At 41.3% G+C, this 26,729-nt stretch overlaps 2 protein-coding genes across 7 annotated transcripts in view; both read right to left on the reverse strand.

Annotated features, from left to right (window-relative positions):
* Window positions 1–1,051: 1,051 nt before the first annotated feature.
* elavl2 (ELAV like neuron-specific RNA binding protein 2) lies at window positions 1,052–24,826 on the reverse strand (the record flags this gene model as incomplete). 6 transcript variants are annotated; one of them, XM_084042519.1, is made up of 7 exons in its annotated part: window positions 1,052–1,382; window positions 7,615–7,653; window positions 8,584–8,809; window positions 11,956–12,109; window positions 17,210–17,313; window positions 23,098–23,341; window positions 24,740–24,826. In XM_084042519.1, 7 exons carry the CDS (start codon window positions 24,812–24,814, stop codon window positions 1,052–1,054), a joined length of 1,173 nt encoding a protein of 390 aa, XP_083898645.1. The 6 variants fall into 6 exon arrangements, with proteins under 6 accessions (XP_083898645.1, XP_083898642.1, XP_083898641.1 ...); XM_084042516.1 differs by having other exon boundaries at window positions 1,052–1,379; window positions 23,098–23,338; window positions 24,740–24,814; XM_084042515.1 differs by having other exon boundaries at window positions 23,098–23,338; window positions 24,740–24,814.
* caap1 (caspase activity and apoptosis inhibitor 1) overlaps window positions 11,820–26,729 on the reverse strand; it is a 266,844-nt gene continuing 251,934 nt past the window's right edge. Inside the window, exon 7 of the mRNA XM_084042521.1 lies at window positions 11,820–11,845. The gene's annotated coding sequence lies outside the window, so the exon portion shown is untranslated. The remainder of the gene's footprint in view (window positions 11,846–26,729) is intronic.

Genomic DNA, 26,729 nt, shown 5'->3' on the forward strand with positions numbered 1-26,729 from the left:
CACCACAAAACACCATGAGCTCTGTCTGAAGGGAATTCTTTACGGAAGAACAGATTTTTATCCCCCGTTTACCTTTTAAGATATTTCCACGTTATAATTTTGCATGCACTTTTCGCGAATAAACCTTTGTATTTTTCCGTCTGTTTCCAAATCAAATCTGAAAGTGAGTTGCTAGTCATATAACAACCAGGATGATGGGACAACCCACAGATGATTTTACAAATGAAACCAGCACTGCCATTGATTCTAGAATCTAAAGATAATACAAAGATCTCAAAAGGTATCTTTTACATCATAAATCTCTCCAGAAATTTCAACCGCTGCAAACTTTCTGGTAAAGTTCAAAAGCTCACAAGGTGTCATATGAAGATATTTCTCAAAGTATCCAAGTCAAAATATTTGCTCCAGGTCCAGTAAAAAGTTTCTCCAAATTTTTCTTTTTATAAAAATAGATGCTTTTTAAACCCACATCAAAGAGGTTCTTAGCTCTTTGGCAAGGTACTGCTTTAAGAATTTTTTTTGTCTTTTCTCCATTAATTTTACAATAAGCAACATTATGCAGCCAACCAAGAACCAACTCATATTACAATAAACAGAATACTTACAAAATCAACAAAAACTGAAAATCGTCCAAAAATAAATACTTTAACCACTGAAAGCGTAACGCACCTAAGGCAAATCAGAACACAGAAAAATACAAAATAAATCACTACACAAAGCCTTACAAGACTTACTTTTTCAAAGCAGATGGGCAACAAAACAACGAAAACCTAGTAGTAACATTTTAGAAGGTCCATCTGTAGAGACAGCAATAGAATGCAACATCACAGGCCTCAAAACCTGCAGAATTTTTTTCTGGTTCAACATAAATTATATCAAGAAGATTCAAAGCTTAGCAATGAAGGAGAAGAAAATCACGCTGTTGGACGCCAAATATCGTTTTCCTTTGTAACACTGATTTTACAAAGATGGTTTTACTAATGTAGAAAGTATACGGTCGATACGTTTCCATTTTTCTGCAGAGTTCTCCAGAAACAATCGGAGTGGGTTATTAGGCTTTGTGCGTTTTGTTGGTTTTGAATGACACTTGGAGAACTCTGTCTCCAAGGCGGTATCCATTCAAGCTAGCGATGGCCACGGCTGCTTCATCATAGTTAGTCATGGTGACAAAACCGAATCCTTTGCACTTGTTTGTGTTGAAATCGCGGATGACCTTGACATTTGTGACCGCGCCAAAGGGCCCAAACATCTGCCACAGGATGCTCTCATCGGCGTCTGGAGCCAGGTTGTAGACAAAGATGCACCAGCCAGTGCCCGCGTGCCCCGGGATGTTGATGCCAGCCAGACTGGTAACCCCATCGATGGCCATGGGGGAGAACCTGCTGTAAAAACACACAAAAACAGCACGGTTCAAGACAAAACACTCAACAGGGTTTTCTAAGAAAAAAAAAACACACGCATTTCAATGAGCAGTAACAGAAACTGACAACTCCACAGGCCTGTGGCATGTTTACCTTACTCTTCAAAATAGGTGTACGAAAGAAAAAAAAAAGACACTTCAAACACCTTCATTTCATAAGTCATTGGATAATCAAATTCTTTGGCATGGCTCAATATCTTCTCTACAGCTAAACAATTATTTACACAGTCAGTCCTGTCAGAAGAATGCACTGAGCTGTGTATCTCAACTGCGCAGCACTTAAGTTGAAACAGATGAGACGGTGTAATAAATCCGTGTTCCCTGTGAATGCTACCAATAATATTGTTCATAAACAAAATAAACTAAATTACTATTAAATATTCAGTTTGTTTTCCGAGACTGCAACAGCGAGTCCCAAAAACCCTGATCTTAGGCAAATCTGGTCTTGGGGTTTGAAGAAGTGCATAGGAAAAAGCCATGAATTATTTCAGCAGGTGTCAGATGAGATTAGCTGCTCCAGTTGGCCTCTCAGGGAACATCCACCATGACAGGTGTGCTCCCAGCATCAAGGAACCCGAGAGAGATTTGGCAACCAAGACACCAGCCAACCAGCAGCAGAGAAGAGAAATCCCAAGTACAGCATTGCCAGTGATAGGCCTTTGAGCCCTTTAGGGAACTGAACTTCAGTCATCCTCTAGGAAGGCTTTCTGTTCAATTGAGCTCAAACAAAGTACCATCTCAGAGACTTCTGAACACGCTTCAGACACAATAAAGTTTAAAGGGGAGAATCTCGGTCCATGATAGATCAAGGCGTGCATGGATGAAATTTTAACCAAACCGATTGTATGGTCTAAACCTCTGTGGCAGTTGCATCGACAACCAACACCGTTAACTGTGGTATCAGAGACACTGCTGTGATGGAAAGGAACAGATCCTCCTGGAGAATTAAGGTTACATTATACGCTGTTGGGTGGAAACCTTGTACAGTATGTCCAAAAGTGTTACTTTTCAGGAAATGGGCAAAAATAACCTGTGTTCCAATGGCTGCAATGTACAGGCATGCAAACAGCCCCGAGGTGAAAAAGGTGACAACATGTTATTTTCTTTCGGGTCAGGTGTCACACAATTGCCCTATTTGGGTTCAAAAAGGTGACTGTAGCTGAAAAGTGACACTTTTGCATGTCTGAATGTAGTCATGTAGTCACAAGCTCTTGCTCATACAGTACTTTTCATTGGTTCAATCTTCATAAAACCCACAGACACACGTAACCGCTTCCACTTTGAAAGCTTTTCTAATATAGCTACAAGATCACAATGCATCGTGAGCTCTCATACACACATAATATATATATATATATATATATATATATATATATATATATATATATAATTATTATTTTCTTCATTGGAGATTCATGCTGAACACATCAAAACTATGACAGAACACACATGGAATTATGTATTAAAGGCAGGGCAACAGATCATTTTAAATACTTGATATTCAAATAATGCGTAAAACAATGCTTGTGACATTCTCATAAAGAAATGTTTTATAAATGTGGGATAACAGACTCCACTCCATCACTGCGCTCTGACCACTCTGGTGTCTTATCCAAATAACTGTTCAACAAATCAAACCATGAATGTCACACTCAGAAATACAAGTCCATATTTCTTATTGTTGCATATGCCTCAAATTGACAAGATGACAGACGTCTCGGCTATCCAGCCTTCATCAGTGAGATGAAGGCTGGATAGTCGAAACGTCTGTCATCTTGTCAATTTGAGGCATATGCAACAATACAAAATACGGACTTTTTAATTTTATTTCAGAGTGCGACCCCTTCTTGGTTTGATTTATAAATGCTGGAAAAGGTGTTTGAACAGCTATATCTGCTCCACCCCTAACATTCAGTTGAGCAGTTTTGTGGTGTCAGGAGTGGATGAAGTGCAACATGCTAAATTTATCTAAAGTCCTCATCAACATTAAAATATATATGTTTCATCTCTGTGGCTCACCTCTGTGCGGTGAGACCAAAATCTCTTCTGCCCGGTTCTCCTCACTGGCTGGAGCAATTGATCTGAATTTGCACACAGCCATTGACCATTACCATGCGCACCTAACAGCGAAGCCCGTTCTTCAATTTCCCCAACTGTCAGCTGTTTATTCGCGTTTTTATGTAAAAAAAATAATGTTGCCATGGTTACGGCTGCCCAGCTGTGGGATGGCCCTGCGAGCTATGGGACGAATGATCAAACTGCGCATACGTCGAATCCACACAGACCCACTGTGTTTGACTCTTGCCGTCTACCACAAGCACACACAAAGAGACCCAGGGTGGCGGCAGGACGCGGGCGCGACGGGACGCGGGATAACCCCACGTTTGCAACTACTTTCGCCTGCGCACATGACCAGGTATGGACTAGTTAAAAGTAAATATTCGTGATAGTAGCCAAAATTTTCTTAGATGAAGGTTGGACATTCTCTCAATCAGATTGATGAGGAGGTAGTCACCTGGAGTGGTTTTCTATAGCATCAGAAACTGCAAATAAACGTCATCTCAGATTAGAGACCACAAATAGGCTTCAGAGTTCAGGTAGCAGACACATTGCGACACAACTGTTAGGAAGAGACTGCGTGAATCAGGCCTTCCATGGTCAAATTGCTGCAAAGACGCCACTACTGAGGAAGAACAAGAATAAGAGAATTGCTTAGGCCAATAAATAAATGGACATTACACCAGGGGTAATCCACACTATGGTCTGATGAGATAAATAAGAGATGTGTCTCACTGTGTCTTTGTGAGACACAGAAGGTGAGCGGATGGTTTCTGCATGTTGGTTTTGATTGATTGAATACTTTATTAATACGTTTGTTAACACTACAGGGGGTACAGTCAAAGCTTATGCTAAAGGGATAACACAAAAAGCCCCAGAGGACTGTTTCCACTGTGGTCTATTGTACTCAATTCATCAGTGGTTCCCACCATGAAGCATAGAGGAGGAGGTGTGATGGCGCTTTGCTGGCGACATTGTTGGCGATTTATTCACAATTCAAAAGGCACGCATTCTACAGCGACATGGCAATCCCATCTGTTTGCACTTTGTGGGACCATCATTTGTTTTTCTTTTTTATACCACGATTTTGCAACCCTTTTTCACCCAGTGCCAATTGTCTAAGTCATTGTTTCTCAAAGTGGGGTCCGGGGACCCCCAGGGGTACTTGAGGGGGTTCCAGGGGGTCCCCAGCTAAATGATGGACAGGAACCAAATGGACCCTTATGGGTCTGTAACTCTGAGAGTGTACAAATGGAACCAAATGGACCCTTACGGGTCCATTTGGTTCCATTTGTACACTCTCAGAGTTAAATTGACATAGATTTTACAATATGAATTGGGGTCCCAGAGACATACATGCCATTAAATGGGGGTCCGTAGTCTAATGCATGTCAAACTGGGGGTCCATGAAATTAAAATGGTTGAAAATCACTGCTAGAGAGACGTAAAAATCTTCTATTATGGGGGTCCCTGGCTTATCTTTTCAAATTGGGGTCCGCGGGCTAATAAGTGTCTATTTGGGGGTCCTTGGCACAAAAAAGTTTGAGAACCACTGGTCTAAGTAATCCCCCTGCCAGCCTAGGGAGCCCAGAGCCGAGCTCATGCCTCCTTCGATGCATAAGAGCCAACTAGCCTTCTTATCACCGATCACAGGGGGGAGTTTCCCCCGGTAGGACGTAGCGCGCGGAAGGAACACATTATTCCAACCATTTCCTTTCCCCTCCATCAGGCGCCCCCGCTATCAAGGGGGAGGCGATATAGCGACCGGGATTACTGCATGTTTTTGTGAGGGTACCTACCCTAGGCGACACGGGGAGAACATGCAAACTCCACACGTGACGCGGAGGAGAGAACGCATCCCCCAGCGTCCCCGGGAGGAATCGAACCCAGGACCTTCTAGCTGTGAGACGACAGCGCTACCAACTGGGCCACCGTGCCCCGCCACCATCTTTTGTTTTTCAACAGGACAATGACCCAAACACACCTCCAGGCTAGGTAAGGGCTATTTAACCAAGAGGGAGAGTGATGGAGTGCTGCGTCAGACGACCCTGGCCTCCACAATCACCCCATTTCCCAATTGAGATGGTTTGGGATGAGTTGGAGCACAGAGAAGACAGAAAACCAGCCAACAAGTAGCACCCAGCAGTTCCCAGCACCTCTGGGAACTCCTTCAAGACAAAGAGTATACAAAGCTATCAAAGTAACGGGTGGCTACTTTGAAGAATCAAAAATATTAAATGTATTCCGATTTTGTTTATCACTTTGTTTTACTGTATAATTCCATTCTTTCATAGTTTCGATTGGGTTCAGTTCACTATTCATTTACAATGTAGAAAATAAAAAAAATAAGAAAAACCATTGAATGAGAAGGTGTCCAACATTTTGACTGGTAGTATACCATACGTATATATAAAATAATGTAATTACTAGTCATCCTTCACTTTAAGTACAGAATCAGATCACCAAATTTCCCTGTGCAGGTCACTGACATGTCCAGTTATATTCAGTCGGCTGATATTGGAAATAAAACTCGAATTGTCTTAACCCATTGAGACCTGAAGCTGATTCTACATGTCTCCTAAATCTCAGTACAGTATTCTGAAAAACGTATGTTTCTATATCACTGGTGCTCAATCTTTTTCATGACAAGGACCCCCAAAATGATATTTATTTGGCCGCCGACCCCCATCAAAATATTTAGTTCCAGGGACCCCCCAGAAGCAAAGATTTGAGTTAAAAATGTTCGCTTTAGAAATATATATGTTCAAAGATTTGCACATTTTCACGATTTTTCAAAAATGGCAGATCTACAAGCTCGTAGCGCGGCACTCGGTGCCGCGCTATGAGCTTGTATATCTGCTATTTTTGAATAGCCCAAAGTGTAAAATAATGCTTTTTAGCTCAAATAAAAAAAAGACACAGATCCAGGTCTTAATGGGTTAAGGAGGTTGGTGTTGCATGTTGGGGAAAAAGTATTGCCCAGAGCAGGGAGGTCACTCACTGGGTGACACGTGACCCATCAGTGGTCTTTCTCCTGCTAGCGTGAATCAACCTCAGAACTTCAGTTCGCCCCCCAGCCCTCTCTCTCTCTCTCTCCTGCCTCCATCTCTCACACGTATTGCATCTTCACACTTTGCTACACATCACAGCCAGTGTTGCCAGATTCTGGGAGAGAATGAAGCAACCAGGTCTAGGAAAACCAGCCCAAAAGAAGCGACTATGGGCCACGTGAGCACTTTAACATATACATCAGCTATTTGAAAATAGCAGATCTGCAAGCTCACGACGCGTCGCAATGCGACGCGTCGTGAGCTTGTAGATCGGCTACTTTCAAATAAAATCTTGCGAGGAAATTATAATAAGCAGATCTAGCAACCCACATCACAACACACCACACTAGCGTTTACCATTCCAATGACGTTGCATAGGTTGGTACTGAAACCAAAAAGGACCCGTCAACCCCATTGCTCATTACAGAGATGTTCACCGTCAAGATGGTCCATGCCCCATAATGATAAATGAAGGGGCAAACCATAGATGTAGAAAGCTAGATACCTCATAGGCCTCTTCAGTTCATTAGAGCGACCTGTATCGCGGCCGCCATTTTGGAGAAGGCAAGCTTCCTGACTACTGGCCAATCACAGCGCGTCTTTTCCGTGGACTTGTCAGAATCTAGTTGTATAAAAAATATCCTGTTATATTTTCATACAACTAGATTCTGCCAAGTCCCGGAAAATATTTTTATACAACTACATTCTGCCAAGTCCCGGAAAAGACGCGCTGTGATTGGCCAGTAGTCAGGAACCTTGCCTTCTCCAAAAAGGCGCCCTAGATGCATACGCCTCAAGAGCCGGAGGAGGTGTCTACCTTTATATGTCTATAGGGCAAACACTGATACCTGGAAACAGATTTAATCTTCCTGAACGTGCCACCTCATAGTGATTGAGTACCACTTAATCCTGTGCCCTTACACAAAAGTGTACCACTACACACAATGCCAGAGTCATGGGAAATTAAAAGAAACAAACTAGATCATGAATTTCCCAGCAGTTTCTGAAAATTAAGACAGACTTAGATAAACCCAGAAATCAACCCAGAAATCAGTCTAATCAAAACCAGAATGAAATCTAAATTACCTTTTGACTCCATAGGCCATGTTAAGCAGATTGTCCAACCTGAAACCAAACACACAAAAACCAATACATATATTAGCTCCAGTATGCATGATGGTTTCCATGAGATAAATGAATACATTTTCATAAAGTTTGCGTCAAGGAGCGCCACAGAGATGAATCAATAACTAGAGACTAAGTGGAGTCAGCTGTTCTCCTGCCACGTTATTCCCAAGACAATCCCATCCTTATTAACCTGCTGACATTTGCCTTGCGTGTCGATATTCTAGCTACACAACAGAGCAAACGGGAAACATCCACTTGATTCAGACACAACAAGGTTGGGAAGAGCAGGAGTTTGCTTTAAAACACTACAGAAAAAGATTTGCTCCATCTCGACGAGAAATTCACGTATTTCTCTGTGCCTGCCGGCTATAGTATAGCAGTAACGTCACATCACAAAAAATCAATAAAAATGGACACCATTATTATCTACCAATTTCAAAATATATGGGCAAGTAAATAGTCTTTGACCAAGGTGCTACACTCTTTCAGAAGGAACAATTCAAGTTTATTTAATAAAAAAGTTAACATTATGATTCCACACCTATCCTTTTTCCTTCCTCCTTCTTTCCAGGACATTGAGTCAGTAGCCTTTGCCTTTAACACCTAAAATCACCCGCTGTCTTAATTATCCAGAAAACTGCTCATCCACTGCCATGCCTGACCAAATTGACCTCAAACCAAAGTGCAGTAGGAACTACATCTTCAACAGGACGATGTAGCTCAGCCAAGCTTCAAAAATGTAAAGACTGGAAGGGCTGAACTATTCTGGTCTTGATGAGCTCCAACACAACACTGATTTTCACAATACTGCTCAGACAATTTAAATGCTAATTTCGAGAGACTTGAAGGTCAACATATGCACCATCAGTAGCAAGTATTAACAAAGCCTGCTCTGATTGGATTTCATTTATTTCACTTTAATTTCACCTGAAGCGCTGTGCTTGCTGCGCGAGGGGTCCTGGGTACCTTCGATTGGGGGACTGGTACAGCTGGGACAGAAGCGCTTGGCTAGTCTTTTGACTGGGGTTGTTGGCAAACTTCACCGTGATTGGCTCAGTGGCGCCGGGAGGCTTCTGGCAGTTCAGGCCCTTGATGGCCTCCTCGGCTTCAATTCGACGGTCGAAGCGAATGAAGCCCACCCCTCTGGAGACTCCTGGGGAGAAGGAACACGCACGATGATTATAATTGTAACGCTAAAAATTCTATCTTTGATTTTCATGGAAGCAATTCTACAACAACATTTACGGTACCAGAGGAGATAAAGAGCTTGAAAATATCCAGTGCTTCAACATTTGTAACCTGCACCCTCTGGGCCCAAATTATTTTGATGCAGTTACTCAGAAGAACGAGGCATTTTCAATAAATCGGTTAATTACCTAGCAGAAAAGGCAATAGGATGCATAATTTGCAACGGCAGTTCTTGTACTTAAATCACAACCGAGAATAACTAGGGGTGTCACGACTTTGATTCGGAATCGTAAATGTATATGAACGTTAAGCAGGTTTGCAATTCCTGCAGCATTGTATTTAGTGTTCCTGTGCATGTGTGCGTGCGAAGGGAAGCAGGCTGTAATCGTTTCTGTGTATCTCACGCATTGCGAACGTCCAAAGGAAAAAGGGTAAACATTTAAAAGACAACACAGCTGGTGGTTAATGTTGCGTTAATTGTGTAGCCTGCATTACATCAGACCACCAAGACTATTCAATTTTGGCACATGCGCAGCAGTGATGACCAAGGCATCGCCTCTCATTGAAAAATAATTACTAGGGGACATCTGAAAATGCAGCTGCAACCCTAATGCAGCAAGCAGCTTACCAAAGCCTTCCATATAAAAAACCTTAACAGTCTACGCTCATTCCGTCAGTCAGATTCAAAACAGCAGCATTTTCCACGATCATTCCAAAGCTTAGCACGTTCGTCAAGTCGGTGGTCTCCAAAATAAGTGCGTGTGGAAGGGCTGAGCGATGCCAATTAATTGCATCGAGCAACACAGAGCTACTTGACCATCACAGCATACTACATTAATGACTGGGAAATTGAAAATCCTTCAAATGCTCCTCATTTATGATGCTCTTGAGGGAAGCACAGAATCATACTTTTTATTCAAAAAAAGCTTTTTGTATAATTTTTTTTTAATCAAAATCGAAATTCAAATCGAATTGTGGTTTCGGAGAATCGTGACACCCGTAGGCAGAACAATTTTGGGAATTTCATTATAGGTGAGAATGTCCCAAAAAATAAATACTAAGATATTTCTTTTACTGCAGGAATAACCAATCTGCGAGCTCACAACATGTCGCGATGTGATGTGTTGTGAGCTTGTAGATCAACCATTTTCGCACACAACACCATTGTGTCAAAAAATAAAATGGAAATGGGAATGGATGGCTTTCTCTATTAATCCTTGCCTTAAAGCATCTTGCCCTCTGCTGCAGCAGGGAATGAAAAGAGGCATGGATGTGTTGGTATATATAGCTGTGAGAAATTCAGTTTATTAGTATTTTATAAGGATCCCTTTCCACTTGGCAGCTTGGGAAATGAAGATTATAACTTGTTGTAAATGTATTTTACTTCTTGCTACAAAAACAGGCACTGCAGCTACAACCTTAGGGAATAAAAAAAAAAGGCAAAAAGGGAGGGCGAGCGAGAAGGTGAATGCAAGCTCAGAGGGGGGGGGGGGGTTTGTAAGCGGGAAGGAGAAAAGGAATTACCCGGCGTAGAGTCCTACTACTTTACACTGATTTCATATTCTATCCATCGATGCATATTTATGAACTGCTCCAGTGGAAAATTGCATTTTTTGGGGGACCACATAGCGACATGTTTGATGTATTCCTTGGGCCTGATGGTGGCACCTTGCCAGGCAGCCAGCGCAGGCGGAAAAGGAGGGGGAGGAATGGAGGGTGATGCGGAGAGAGGAAAACGGATGAGGATGATGAGGTGAGGATTTGGGGGGGGGGGGGGGGGATTAACCCATTGAGACCTGAAGCCGATTCTACATGTCTCCTAAATCCCAACAGTTTTCTGAAAAACGTATGTTTCTATATCAGTGGTGATCAATCTTTTTCATGTCAAGGACCCCCACAATTATATGTATTTGGCCGCGGACCCCCATCAAAATATTTAGTTCCAGGGACCCCCAGAAGCAAAGATTTGAGTTAAAAATGTTCGCTTTAAAAATATATATTCAAAGATTTGCACACATTTTCACAAATTTTCAAAAATAGCAGATCTACAAGCTCGTAGCGCGGCACTCGGTGCCGCGCTATGAGCTTGTATATCTGCTATTTTTGAATAGCTCAAAGTGTAAAATAATGCTTTTTAGCTCAAACCTAAAAATGACAGAGTTCCAGGTCTTAATGGGTTAAAGCAAACTAAAATCTCATGACTGAAAGAGTGTGTATATGGCCAAGTCCTAATGTGTGATTTGTGAAACAGTGTGAAAGGAGCACACAACAACAGTAGCGCCATTTCCTAGACAATCAAGACCATATAAAATGTAAAATTATGATATTTTAGTAATAATGTTCCTGCTGTGCTACATACAGCCATCACAGATTGAGGCTTTAATATGCTTTTATGTGAAATATCCGAGACTATTAAGATTTTATGGAAGACGCTTCTGGACATAATAGCTAGTCTGACCACTTCAATTGCTCCAATCTTAAAATAAAAACCGAAAAACAGCCCATCTACCAGCAGCATTGAGAGCTTGTAGATGGGCTATTTTTGCTGCGCAACATGCTACGTGGCAAAAATAGCCAATCTACAAGCTAGCTATTTAACCCATTAAGACCTGGAACTGTGTCATTTTTAGATTTGAGCTAAAAAGCATTGTTTTACACTTTGGGCTATTCAAAAATAGCAGATATACAAGCTCATAGCGCGGCACCGAGTGCCGCGCTATGAGCTTGTAGATCTGCTATTTTTGAAAAATCGTGAAAATGTGTGCAAATCTTTGAATATATATATTGTTTTTAAAGCGAACATTTTTAACTCAAATCTTTGCTTCTGGGGGGTCCCTGGAGCAACATATTTTGATGGGGGTCCACGGACAAATACATATCATTTTGGGGGTCCTTGACATGAAAAAGATTGAGCACCACTGATATAGAAACATACGTTTTTCAGAATACTGTTGGGATTTAGGAGACATGTAGAATCGGCTTCAGGTCTCAATGGGTCAAACTAGCTATATCTTCCAGAAAATCTTAATAGTGCCCGTCATAGCAGACATGCAGTCTACTATGAAATCAAAGTGAGTGAAATCGGTCGTGGCATTGTCATATTATACTCACCGGTCACCTGGTCCACCAGAATGCGTGAGGTAATGATGCGCCCGTACTGGGAGAAGAGCTGCTCCAGTTCCTTCTGAGTCATGGTTTTTGGCAAGCCACTGACGTACAAATTTGCATCTCTGATGGAGGCCGAGCTTGGACGGGCGTAGGAGACCTTATGGGGCGGGGAGACAGAGCGTGACCATCGGTTAGCTCGTACAGCGCATTGCAGAAGGGTTCAGCATTACACACAGCTAAAACACACACACACACACACACGCTTTAGCGCCGACACAAATACACACACCTCTCAAAATGAATTGCGTCAGAGCGGCTAGGCTATACATCACATTTCTCGTTACATTTGTTAACACCAACAGATGAGAGCTGACACTATGGCCTATTTCTGGTCAAGAGAATGTGAGCAGAAAGAAACTGTTCTGTCAGATCAAGGAGTTCAGGTCCAATTAAAAAGCTGTATACACACACACACACACACACTATATACGACAAACTACACTTCCTTTTCCTTGTGAACAAATACTGGCATGAGAATCACATTACAAGTTATTGTAATCTCATTATGACTAAGAGCAATAAACAAATTGTCACATACATTTTTTATATATTGCCACAACATTGCAATGCACAGCATATTCAATATAACCCTGACCTGCAGAATAAAAGCCAAACAATGGTAGTGTTGTTTCTGCCCCCACATCTGCTTGTTTTTGCTCATAATTCTCTCAAAAGGCGTTGTGAAATCATTCGTCAGGCTGCTTTGGCAACCAGGGGCAGTCTTCATGATTCTCATGAAGGCAATCTTGCATGAAAGTGAAAAGAGTGACATCACAGAGCGTAGTTCACTCTGCTCTAGGGGTGTCACGATTCACCACAATTCACGATACTGGGTTCATGTTCAGATCTTTCCACATCCCGGACAACTTATGATTTTAATATTTTTCAGACAGAAACTAGATTTTTTTTATACGTTTCATAAATCAAATACAAGAATGGTCCAGGTTATGGTTAATGTATACTCCCGGTGTCGCACATCGAAAATAGCACAAATAGTACAAGCTCACAATGTGATGCATTGTGAGCTTATAGATCTATTTTTTTCAGGCTTGGTCAGGTCATACTGCCCAACATTCATTTTTGTAGTCTTCATGGCAACACCAGTGGTAGCCATCTGGTCATTATAGTGTTATAACTACGTACGATTCCCAGCAGTCCGTTTGAAATGAAAACAAAGAGCATGGTTTTGAGCTGCGGGGCTCCGTCCGAGTCTGCGGGCAGACATGCCACTCCAGATCTAATCTAACATCTAACAGTAGGAGCATTTATTCACTGACCGACTGTATACAGTGCACTGCTGCATTCACAACGTTACCGCTAAAGACCAATTCATACGCCATAGTACAACGGTTTCGCATGCCCACCAAAGAAAAAGGAAAAAAAGAATGTATGTGGAGAACAAGCAAACTCACAACTAGATTAACCCATTGAGACCTGAAGCCGATTCTACATGTCTCCTAAATCCCAACAGTTTTCTGAAAAACGTATGTTTCTATATCAGTGGTTCTCAAACTTTTTCATGTCAAGGACCCCCAAAATGATATGTATTTGGCCGCAGACCCCCATCTCAAAATATTTTGTTCCAGGGACCCCCAGAAGCAAAGATTTGAGTTAAAAATGTTCGCTTTAAAAATATATATATTCAAAGATTTGCACACATTTTCACGATTTTTCAAAAATAGCAGATCTACAAGCTCATAGCGCGGCACCGAGTGCCGCGCTATGAGCTTGTAGATCTGCTATTTTTGAATAGTCTAAAGTGTAAAATAATGCTTTTTAGCTCAAATCTAAAAATGACAGTTCCAGGTCTCAATGGGTTAAATACTTCAAGAGCATCACGATTCATTTTAAAATTGACATATTTGTATTGATAATTAACTGTCCTGCGATGCGTTGTTACTACTCTCCTGTGCCTTCACATATAAAATCAAAACTTTAAGAGCCCAATTTCACAGACTAGAGCCAACACCTACTTCGCACTGCCGATCCGACCAATATTTCTGAGTCATGGTGTCAAGAGCTTTGTCAGGTTACCCGTCTGTGTCTCCCTTTTGTGCTTGTATGGAGATCTCTGTATCCGTCTGTCTACCCGTGTCCCTTTATGCCCATATATGGAGATCCCTGATGTCATTAGTATATGCCCACATGGGCATATTGGTTGGATCAGCATTTCTCGACAACTGGATATCCATATATGCCCACATATGGACATATCGGTCGGACTGGCGGTTCTGGAGAACCGGATTTCCATATATGCCTATATACGGGCATATCGGGTTTGTTTATGATTATGTCTGAGTCATAGTGACATGCCTATATATGGACGTATGGGGTTTGTTTATGGTTATGTCTGAGTCAGAGTGACCTGGCTGTGGTGTCGGCTGGCCGGCCCTCCCAGAAGCCAATTTTAATATAGGCTGGGAGGGAGACAATGGGATCGGGAAAATAGTCACTTTTAGCTGAATACTGTTTCAACAGGGGAGCTTAAAATGTTTTAACTTAGCACTCAAAATGTTCTATTGTCATAAATGGTACATGGGGGCTGTGGAATCCATGTATAGCACTATAGGTTGGCAGTGGAAAAACTATGCAAAAGAAAAATGTCACTTCAAACTAATTGGTCTCTCTCCATAGACCAATGTGTCAACATTTCTTTCTTTCTTTCCTTCTTTCTTTCTAGAAGCTACTGTATAACGTTTTTAGAAGGGGCGTTCTGGCAGCCCTACAGCACTGGGCTGGAGCCTAACCATAAATCAACATTTGTCCATAAACACAGGCGAGTAATAGAAAACAGAGGGGGACCAGATAGTCATCTACCAGGTACTGTGGATCAATACATCATTACACCCCTGAGTAGTCATAAATTCATTTTCCTCATTGCACCATCCTTTTCCTAGAGACACAGTGCAGACATGTAGACACTACAGCCAGGGATTCCAGATCTGCTTATTATAATTTCCCCGCAATATTTTATTTGAAAATAGCCGATCTACAAGCTCACAACGCGTCGCATCGCGACGCGTTGTGAGCTTGTAGATCTGCTATTTTCAAATAGCCGATGTATATGTTGAAGTGCTCATGTGGCCCATAGTCGCTTCTTTTGGGCTGGTTTTCCTAGACCTGGTTGCTTGTTTCTCTCACGGGATCTGGCAACACTGACTACAGCACAACGCATGCATACAAACATGCGCGCACACTGACACAGCCTACAGTCGAGTCGATAGGGTGAAAAAAATGGCTTGATAGTACTTGTGCCTGCAAACTAGGGATGCCACCGATTATTCGAATTTTCGAATATTCGTTACAGTCTCCATAATCGAAAATGATTTTTAAAATTCGATTTTAATTATATATATTTTTTATTATTATTTTTTTTTAAAAAAATTTTTTTTTACTTTTTACTTTTTTTTTTTTTTACTTTTTACTTTTGTATGCCTTAGTTTCAATCAAAATATATGCTAATACTAATAATAGTAATATTATAGTCTTAATAATTGTAAATGGCCACAGTTTCAGAGCGTTTCACTGTTTCAGCCCAGCCCAAACATGAACTCTGCAGCCGCACTGAGGCCCCTGCTGGAAAGCATCCCAGCCCAAACATTAACGTAACTAAGAATTGGGCCGCGCAACCCGGAAATGACCGTAATAATGCTAAAACAGGAGCAAAAATATTAAAAAAAAAAAAAAAAAAAAAAAAGTTTTGTTTTTTTTTAAATATTTTTCAAAAAACGGCGCCGTCGAATATTCGAAAAATATTCGCCAGGGCTGTCCGAATTTCGAATTTGCTGAAGGTCAGATTGTGGCATCCCTACTGCAAACTGAGCGTGCGCGCACGCGTGCGTGAGGACAGCAGCGCCAGCCAGGGTCTGCTGCATCTTGCAATTCCCCGTGCCTGGTGGCTGCAGGTTCCCGTGTGACAGGGAACGTCTATTATCTGGAGAGTGCACCGCGGCCGCATTTAATTACAGTGTCAGGCCTGCTAAATGGTCCTATGCCAGGCCCCTCTCTGCCGCAATCTCGCCCGATGGATTGTATCAATAAAATTCACTCGCTTTAATTAAACCTCCAAATAGGATTCTTTTCGGTGCTCCCCCCGATCGATGAGACCCCCGCTCTCTCGCCCCTCTCTCTCTCACCTTCCCTTAGTCCTGTCCTGAAGCGAAAGCATACAAGGTGAAAGTGAAAAGCTAAAGCTCCCTCCCTCCCTCCCCACAGCCTCCCTCCTCTGCCATTCCCCCCCATCCCTCCCTCCCTGTCTCGCTCCCAGCCTCACCTTCACACTTCATTTGATGCTAATACTTGCAAAGTATATTCCTCTAGCTCAATGGGGTTTATTTGCACTTCTAACAGAGCAGCTGGAGAATTTGGTGATGTGTGATGTATGAAGAAGAAAAAAAAAGGAAAAGAAAATGCTCCCATGTTCCACTTTCAGAGGTGTGAGCGGAAGAAGCAGGACGGAAAAAGCTTTTGTGCCACGTTTGATTTGTGCACGTGAAACCGAGTGGGTTCACAGCATTCCACACGGTCCTTCAAAAATAATCAAGCTTGCAATACACAACTTGGCACCAATCACAATCAGCACAGTTACAAACAACATTTTAAAATCCATGTTGTTCTTTGTGCACAAAGCCTTTCTCTCTCTTGCGCCTCTCCTGCATTTCGAGAGATCAGACCAACGCCTTGTACGGCCCCACTGGAAAATCACATCCAATAATCTGGGCTTAACCGTTCCCAGGTCCTGCAACACTGTATGAAGCAAATGAGTTTTTCCACCAGCACACCACAGTCCCTGCACCGTCTGATGAATGCTAATGGCCGCCACCCTCCCTGTAGCGGCATCATACATATGGGGGAGCCACTCCATAGCACACGCAACCATAGAAACAGTTCTGCTCTACTTGAGGCCCAGACAAAGCTGCCTGTGCCCAGATTAACAATAGGCTGCCATGCCGCTCTCTCAGTTCTGCTCCCCTCACAGTGCTTTGACTTCGAGCCAGAGAGCTATAATAGTAGGCCTTTCTGCATCTGTTGTTAACGGAAACAGATTTAATTGGCTTCACATTTAATTGGCTTCAATGTCGTCGATGCAGATTGCCTCTCGACTTATTGGACTGAAAAGTAAATCTTGGCACAAGGACAGAATAAAATGCCAACCTATTTTAACAAGTTAGAACGATTACATTTAAGGGCATCTTACCTTGATGGTTTTGGTCTGAAGTCTCAGGCCGTTTAAGGTATTGATGGCTTTTTCTGCATCTTTCGGGTCCACGTAATTCACAAATCCATACCCTAGGCTCTGCCCTGCAATCATAAGACAAGATGTATTCACAATTGTGCATAACCAGGGGCAGATATGCATACATATATTATTCTGTAAATGCAAAACATAATATATAGCCTATATCAGGAAGATGTGATTCCACACTATTCCACAGTGCTAAACAAAGTAAAACATGTTCAGTTTTTAAAACCACAATGCCTTAGGGCTAATACTTTGTCCCACAACGATGTTGACAGAATTAATTTTTATTTTGAAGTTATAATCTTTGTCAAGTGAGGAATTAACGTCTTTAACCCTGACATCCCCCAATATTTGAAATAATTTCAAAACATTTAAAAAAAGGACTGAAGGGGGTTGAGCGTTACACTCCGCATGTTCAAGCCCTGTATGAGTCCAAGAATACACGAGGGCACAAGGCTGCCTCCAGCAACTTCAGATTTGTCTCAGAACCAGAACCTAGCCATCTCCTTGACAAATATCTTAAATTACCAATGGCAGGTGATTCGTCTGGTTTCACACAGACTCGCATCTCTGACAGCGCCGCGGCTGTGGCTCACTGTGCTCCCCCCCTTCCTGCAGCCGTTTATCTCCAAGACGTACAATAGATTGACACCCACTCCTTGTGTGCACAAAGGCAATTCAATTTCCTCCACCCACATCACTGGGCCTCCATGCAATTCTGCTGCAGGTCAAGTTCACAAGCAACTTCAGCAAATTAATATCTAAGCTACTTCAATGAAATAGAAACTTTCTATTAGATCATTGGGAAGGAAATATTTTCATATTCCCATAGTAGCATATGGAAGCAAATTATTCCTAGGCACCGGGTTCACTTGGGGACAAAAGAAAAGGAAGCTTATGTCAACGTTGATTAACCAATTCTTTGCAGAGTACTGATTTATTAGGAGGCGGGGGTGGCTGAGCATCAGCTTCAGGCCCTTACGGTTTTAATGTAACAGTCACCTACTATAGACACCTATAGTGCGGCTCCATTAGGCATACGGGCAAATACTCGTTTACCACCAACAATCAACCTACCTATGTTTTTTTCCCTTCTTTTTCTCATCCACAAAACAAATCTACATACATACTGTAGTGTCTAAATAGTCCATTAAATAGTCATGTTACCAATATTGCCCACATATTTGGCCTTCTCTATCGTCTGTGCAATATAAAAGCATCATTACATTGGAATACAACCAAATATCATTGCTCTTCAGCGGAAGCTTTTTTGTAACTTAATGCCCTACTTTGTCGTACAACAGTGCTGCGCAAAACTATTGAAAATAGGCAACCTACAACTTGAACTTGTATCTGCCATTTTCACTATTTACGAAAAATCTGGAAGTCTATGGATTTTACTAATTTAAACAGTTAAAAGTATTAACCCATTAAGACCTGGGACGCATCGGTGGCACAGAGTGCCCGCTATGAGCTTGTAGATCTGCTATTTTTTGAAAAATCGTGAAAATGTGTGCAAATCTTTGAACATATACATTCTTTTAAAGAACATTTTTAACTCAAATCTTTGCTTCTGGGGGTCCCTGGAACAAAATATTTGGAGATGGGGGTCCGTGGCCAAATACATATCATTTTCCTTCCTTGACATGAAAAAGTTTAAGCACCACTGACATAGAAACATACGTTTTCAGAAAACTGTTAGGATTTAGAAGCCATTTGTAGAATCGGCCTCAGGTCTGGGTTAAGAACTTAAAAAATAACTACACTGAATCCATTGGAACAAAAGTCCCCCCCCCCCCCCCCCCTTTCCTGAAAACTGTGAAGCATAATGGATTTAGACATACAAGGTTTTCCACAAATACTATAAAGGGACTTGTAGCGTTGGCAGCAAATAGGTGGCCTGAATGTACACATATTAACTTATTTCTGGCTCACCACCATCAGGCAGCGGTCTCATGGGTTCTTCAGCTGCGACGGGGAACAGTTCATAAACTTACATTCACCTTAGGCCTACATCTCAGGGAGTGCTATAGCCAGAAGAAAGACGCAGAGCCTTTGAAACGAGCTGGGAAAAAATCACGCTTTTTGCTTAAAGCCTGGAGGGCAAACAAAGCCAGAGACGTTTGGGTCTGTGTGTAGCCATGTGTTTGAGGTGGGGGAAGTGAAATGGCAATTATGTGTCGCTCCTATGGAACACTTCAATCTCTGCTACTTCAGTCATCTTTGTTAAAACCAGGGACTCATAGAACATCTGCCTAGAATATTGAGATATGAATTGGCTCCCTGTGTGCAATGGGCTGCCAGAATGGAGGAGGAGGGTCGCCGGTGGGATAGATTTTTAAGACCATTAAGACCGGGAACGCATCTGTGTCACTTAAAGATTTCTTTTGGCTATTCAAAAATAGCAGATCTACAAGCTCATAGCGCGGCACCGAGTGCCTCGCTAAGAGCTTGTAGATCCGCTATTTTTTTATCTTTTTTAAATCGTGAAAATGTGTTTTTGAATATACATTTGGAACTCAAATCTTTGCTTCTGTGGGGGTCCCTGGAACAAAATATTTTGAGATCCAGGGGGTCCGCAGACAAATGCATATCATTTTGGGTGGTCCTTGACATGAAAAAAGTGTGATAACCACCGATTATAGCAACATATATATATATATATATATATATATATATTTTATTTTTTTTAAACAGCAAGACATTTGTAGAATCCCCAGAAGCAAAGATCTGAGTTAAAAACGTTCGGTTTAAAACATATGTATTAAAAGATTTACACACATTTTCACGATTTTTCCAAAAATAACAGATCTACAAGCTCGTCTATCTGCTATTTTTGAATAGTCAAAGACATCTTAAAATGACGCAGATGCGTTCCCGGTCTAAATGGATTAAAATATCAGACTCCCGTCATGCCCAGAGTAAAACTGGGAATGAATACTGGGATACTGGGGCAGAAAGAAAGCGTCAAGGATAAAACGATACCCACAATGGAACAATCCAAATGGAGTGACACGCAGCTCGACATCAGAGCTCACAACAGCACACATACACAGTAGTAGGGCTGGGCAATTCAACAAAAATATATCCAAACAGACATTTAGAAGCTCTAAACAACTCAAATCTTGCTCATGCAGATTAATTGAATTATGGAAAAGCAGGGCTTTTTTCCTTTTACTTTCAATTCTTATACATCAACGAATCGACACAAAAAAAGTATATATATTTTATAATCAACCATGTATTATACAATGTTGGTGTGTGTAAAAATAGCAAGCCCGTACTGTTTACAGTGCAGACCTTGTCAGATAACTATGAGGGCAGTGTAAAGAAAAGCATCAGCTTCAGACCCTTACGGTTTTAATGTATTAACAGTCACCTCCTATAGACACCTATAGTGCGGCTCCATTAGGCATTATAAAACAGGCAAAGTGATGAAACCAGAGAACAAGTTGTTACCATAGCGTTCTGCTCCCAACTCCACATGTTAACGCCCCTTAAATTACTATAAAAAATATTATACAGATTTCAAGTCCTTCAACAGTTTAATTTGGTTCCAAACACTTCAATTATTTAGGCTACCGTTTTCACACTTGCACTGTTAAATATGCAGCCTATCAAGCATGTTTATGTTCAACCACCCAAGTGAGTTGTGCAAAACACAGATTTCTGAAAAGATATCACTTGTGTTTCAGCTCAAACCATTTCATACAATGATCAGCTTTTCTAGCATGCATCACTGCACAACGCTATTTCCCGCATGGCTAAACAACAATTGTTGGAATCATTACATGCCACACAACATGCCTAACTGCTGAAAGCAACCATCTCGGCCTGTAGGCCTACCACTTCATGCCACTTCAACACAAAAAAAGCAGAAACTATGAAAGCATGCATTTGTATGAACAGGGTTTGATTGGTAAAAAAAAAAAAAGGGTAAAAATAAAAAAACAGGGTGGGGGGACTTTTCAAACTACTTAAGCCCTATATACTTCTTCGTACGACAATTGGCAAAAATAGTAGATCTACAAGCTCACAAGAAGTTGTGATGCAGCACATTGTGAGCTTCTAGATCAGCTATTTTAGTTTTGTTTAAGGAATTTTTAAATTGTGCCCAAATTAGGGTTGCCAATGGTTCGTTCATACTTTAAAATTGTGATATTTGCAAATATAGAAAGGAAGTGAATGCATTTAATTCAGTCTGACCAGAAGCTTCTCTGACCAGAAGCAGCGATAAATACGAATTCAACCATGTGAATGAAGCACATCCATTGCATAGGTGGTACAGCACTCTTAACGAACCACTGCTTGCTCCTTTGAACTGTACAACACACTGTTGCCAAAGTTGATCTGAACTTGAAAATTGACTTTTTTAATTTTTTAAATAATTGCAACTACCCGGTTAAGGAACATCAGAAAGCCTCATTAAAGATAATGCGATGTGGTTCAAACTTAAGGAGGAAAGGGGTGGACAGGAATGCGTTCATCTAAAAATACTGCACATTTTTAGACATGGGGAAAGCCATTAGTAGGTGCAGTGCTCCTGCCAGGCACGCACAAGACAGCCCCTCATGAATAGTGGTCAGCTATATGTAAGCATTGTGAAATATTTAACATTATGAATATTTCAGACACAGGAGGTGGTTCCGTGCACATCTTTTATGTTCACTTAATGAAGGCAGTCAAACCCTTGGGTATCAAAACATCATTAAAATGATCTATAATTACAAAAGGAGTAGAGTCAATTCAAGACCGGCTTCTCCATCTCACACAAGTCACTGGGGAGAATCAGCCTCCTACCCGGCAGCCTCCATTCACAGGGAACGATCAGTTCACTACACAGCGAGGCTCTGGCAATTTCAGGGCAAATATGCAAATGACAGAAGCGTATTCATTCTAAAAAAAAAAAAAGAAAGAAAAAAGGCTAAGGAGGCTGAAGTCCCTGACAGTGGGACTGAGGGAGTTCTAAAGAGCAGATGGAGGAAGGTCTAGGCAACCTTGACAAACGCAGCACGCAGTTAAGAATCCAGCAGCCTCAGCCATTATCTAACCGCTCACGTCCGAGAGGCCATGTCAGCATGTGCCTCCATGCCGGCTGCACGCCCGCTCTCCTTTGAAAAAAAGTAATCTTATTAAAGTCCTCTACCTAAATATGAAATGTGACTCCAGATAGCACTTTGGAGGTCCTCCCAGACTGTAAGCACAATAACAAAAACAAGCATCCACCCTCTCAAAAGAAACCCTCGATACACACCAGGCACTACACACTACAAATTATACCAGTGATATTTAACAATTAAATCAGCCCTTAATGGCCCAACTCATTCTGGCTTGGTGCTGGGTCGTTTACTCGTTTTCATAATGGTTGAAACATTTACACAATGGCGTCTAATTATAACGTTTGAGGCTTTGTTTGCCTCACCAAATATGGGCCTAATTTCAAAGTTTAAGGCTTCTGACTTATTTGAGGGTAAAAAATACAAGGTTCCATAGAAAAAGATTAACACCATCCAAAGAGAAACTCACACGTGTGCATGCATAAATAGAGCAAAGCTTATGACTTAATGGGTAATACAGTTGGTAGAGCCTGAGTGATAACATTTTAGGAACTAAATATTGATGCAGGCGATTGTGGAGACACTTGTATTAGTTTGCTTAGGTTCTAGTGTAAAGAGGTTCTTTGAAAAAAATCATTGGCATTGTGTGCGAAATATAAGTAGATATTGTCTGTTAAAATAAGTGTTTTGTAAAATAATAAGAGCTCAGATGCAGCTCTTATGAGCCTCACAATTAGCCAGCAATAGCAATGGAAAGAGCCAGTGTCTGTCTGCATGACATGTTACCTGTTATTTTGTCTCGAACTAGTTTACAGGACTCGATTTCGCCGATGCTCCCGAACAAGCTCTTCAGCTCCTCCTGGGTCATGTTCTGAGGCAGATAGTTGACTATCAAGTTAGTTTTACTGTCTTCTATGCTCCCTGACTCTACAGGAGAGGAGCAGTTGTTTGAGATTGTAGAGGGCCCGTTGCTTGTGTTGTTGCAAGTTGGCCCATTGGACAGCTGTGTTTCCATGGCAGCAATTACCTGCTAAAGAGAAAGAAAAAAAAAGTCAGGACCGCATGATTAAAAGTAACCCTCCCCGAACCCCCCCAAAAAAAGTGCAAAGAAATGCTCAGTTAAAAAAGGATGCTCTTCACACATGGAGCCGAGTCAGCCTATGATGAATTGTCATGAATTTATCGATTTAAGTCTGACAAAAATGCAAAGCTTAAATAAAATGATACCCTTTTTATTATTAAACATAGCCTAATTTCATATCATCACTGCCAGGCAGAAACCTTGCATCTTCAAACAGTAGTTCATATTTTTATTTTTTTTCATAAATGAATGCTGTATTTTATAATTCATAACATTGTCGCACAGTAAGTGTCACACCAACATAGGGAAAATAGCCCTTCTACAAGCTCACAACGCATAATGCATTGTGTAGATCTGCAATTTACTTACAAATAATATAATCCTCAAAATAGGGACACCAGGGTGAAAGTGGTTAAATCTATCGGTGGGTTTTATAAATATTTGACCAATGAAAAGTATTAAGAGCTTGTGACTAAATAACTACATTGGATCATTGGAACACAGGTTAACGTTTTGGACATACAGTACAAGGTTTCTGCACGACAATGACAATATCAAGGGCAGTAATGGGAATGGATATCTCAACAGGTATAAATAGCAACGTGTAAGCCAATACAATAATTCATAAACAAATTATGGATTTTGTTCCAAAGTACAGTTAGCTGTACAGTCAGTGAGACATACTTATCGGCAACTAAACCCCTTCAGGTTTAAAACTATCAGGATTTATTTTCCAATGACTGCCACACTTTACATTATCCATTACATAATGATTGCTGCTTTTGTTTCTAGGTTAGACAGGGTTGTTCTGTTCTGAAGAAGAAATGAATAGCTGCACTACTCGTCTGTTAAAAAGAAAGAAAAAAGGGGGAGAAAGTGCACTTGGAACGGCAGTATTAAGGTCGAGTTAAAAACAAATAATAATCTCTCTTAAGGTTAGCTGTGGCAACCAAAGTGAATCATTTCATTCAGCAACTGGTCTGTCTGCAAAAATCAAAGCGCATCAGTGCACTGGTACTGAAAAGGCCTAGAGCCTATCCGTATTGTTATTCTAACACTATCAATGTTTGACTAGACACTAGTGCACAGAGGCCATGAAGCCATAATGTGATAAGTGACTATGGATAGTCAATATCAGCAGTAGTCTCATCATCATCAGTCGCATCATATGGACAACATGGGGGTTAGCAAAACAAGAAGTGACATGTATTCAAAACATTGAACACAGGCTTAATTTGATTTATACATGCGTCTGGTGAGTGCTACAATCATTAGTATGACCTGAGCACCGAGACAATGAGTAGGCCTAGGGGGCCCAAATTAAATCAAGAAAGAAATGCCACAGACCCCAGTCCAAGCCGGCTCAGCCGCCCACGAACCACTTCTAAGAAGAGAAGCCACATCGCACAGTCTGACTGCCATGTTAGTTTGGAGTTGTCTGCAAATGTGGACACAAAAAAGTACTTCATGTTAGATCAACAAGAACAGCGATGTACACAGTGAACAGTCAGTGGTGATAACATGTCATCGTTGGGAGGGAGGGAGGGAGGGAGTGGGCAGTTAACTCTTTAAGACCGGGAACGCATCTGTGTGTCATTTTTAGATTTCGTTGGGCTATACAAAAATAGCAAATATACAACCTCATAGCGCAGCACCGAGTGCCACGCTATTCGTTTTTTGGCGGACATTTGCAACTCAAATCCTTTCTTCTGGGGGTTCCTGGAACTAAATATTTTACAAATGTTCGCTTTAAAAAATATATATTCCAAGATTTTGCCATGAATTTTCACGATTTTTCAAAAATTGCAGATCTACCAGCTCATAGCGCGTCACTCGGTGCCGCGCTATGAGCTTGTATATCTGCTATTTTTCAATAGCCAAAGACATCTAAAAATGACACACAGATGCGTTCCCGGTCTTAATGAGTTAATATTTTTGGCTGTCCATATATGCAGATTGGGTAAAACCAGGGAGAGGCAAAAGGGCAATGTTTCACTCAGTTACAAGTCAGCTTGCGTGAGGAACAAACAGCAGAAGCAAGGGATGTATAAATGTTCGGTCAAGAAGAGAAACATCTGTCTACAACAGGTACGAGCACAATAAGCATGGAATGGCAATTAGTGAAGTAGATGGATGCGTCGCAGAGAGGTGTACCGAAAACACAAATAAAACAGTTTGCTCACATCTAGCAGATGGAGCCGATGCTCGAGCTAATGCACACACCGGCACATCCTGCATTTGCCAACCAAATTAAAGTGGCACTTAAATCTAAATGTGAACGTGCAAGATCTATAAATTTTACCCAGAGGTCACGACACACAGTCTTGCATCCAAAAAGACAAACAAGCAAATAATGAAAACGTATTTAATTTCTTATACACTGGCAAGCTGTGAGCTGACAAACCTAATGACAAGAACATTCTGTCCACTAGTGCCTACTTTGCCTTAAACCCATTACCAATAAGTTAACAAGCCATCTCGTGTTCCAAATCCATGCAGTCAGGTTCATATGGTAGCACTAGCAATCATTGCCTGTCTCTCACACATATCTTTACCGTAGCAAATATTGCAAATGGAACCTCAAACATGTTCCTTTATGAGTATGCCTACACATACAGTACTGTAGATCCTGCAGCAAAGCAAAAAGCATGTGTGTGTGTGTGTGTGTGTGTGTGTGTGTGTGTGTGTGTGTGTGTGTGTGTGTGTGTGTGTGTGTGTGTGTGTGTGTGTGTGTGTGGCCAATCTCAAGACATCATCACAATAACACCGTAGAGCGTAGACTAACTGCACAACGATACCATTTGTTTTCTTGGAAGAGTAAACTGATTTAGGGAAACTTGATATCACAGCCACAAATTGTTAAATATTAGGGGTAATAAGAGGTGAATACACACAAGAATGGTTGCAACCCACGCCGCTAAGTGCAAAAGCACAAGCAGGAGAGAAAATGTTGCCACTGGCAACAGTCTGACATTGAAATCCATAGAGTTGTATTTGAAAGGTGCACTTTGTTTATAAGCTTCAATTTACGCTGCATTAGTTTTGATACTTGTATTTAACCCTTGGGATAGTCATTTTCGCCTGGAGTTAGAGACGCCGTTTTTCGCTATATTCTCTCACCAAACTGCTTCCCACAAATTAATTTAACATGACAGTTTACACCTGAGAAACTAAAAAGGAAAACATTCAAGGATGACTGTGATAAGACTCCTCTGGTTATTAACCACTTAAAACCCTCTATTCTTAGTAAAATAGACCCAAGTTAGATCTAAACTTGTACTGCTTTTTTCCATCTAGACCAAACCCCTTGCCAAACATACCAGATCTACAAGCTCAC

This window comes from Gymnoscopelus microlampas (assembly GCF_963454915.1).
Source record: "Gymnoscopelus microlampas genome assembly, chromosome: 19".
Taxonomy (NCBI): domain Eukaryota; kingdom Metazoa; phylum Chordata; class Actinopteri; order Myctophiformes; family Myctophidae; genus Gymnoscopelus; species Gymnoscopelus microlampas.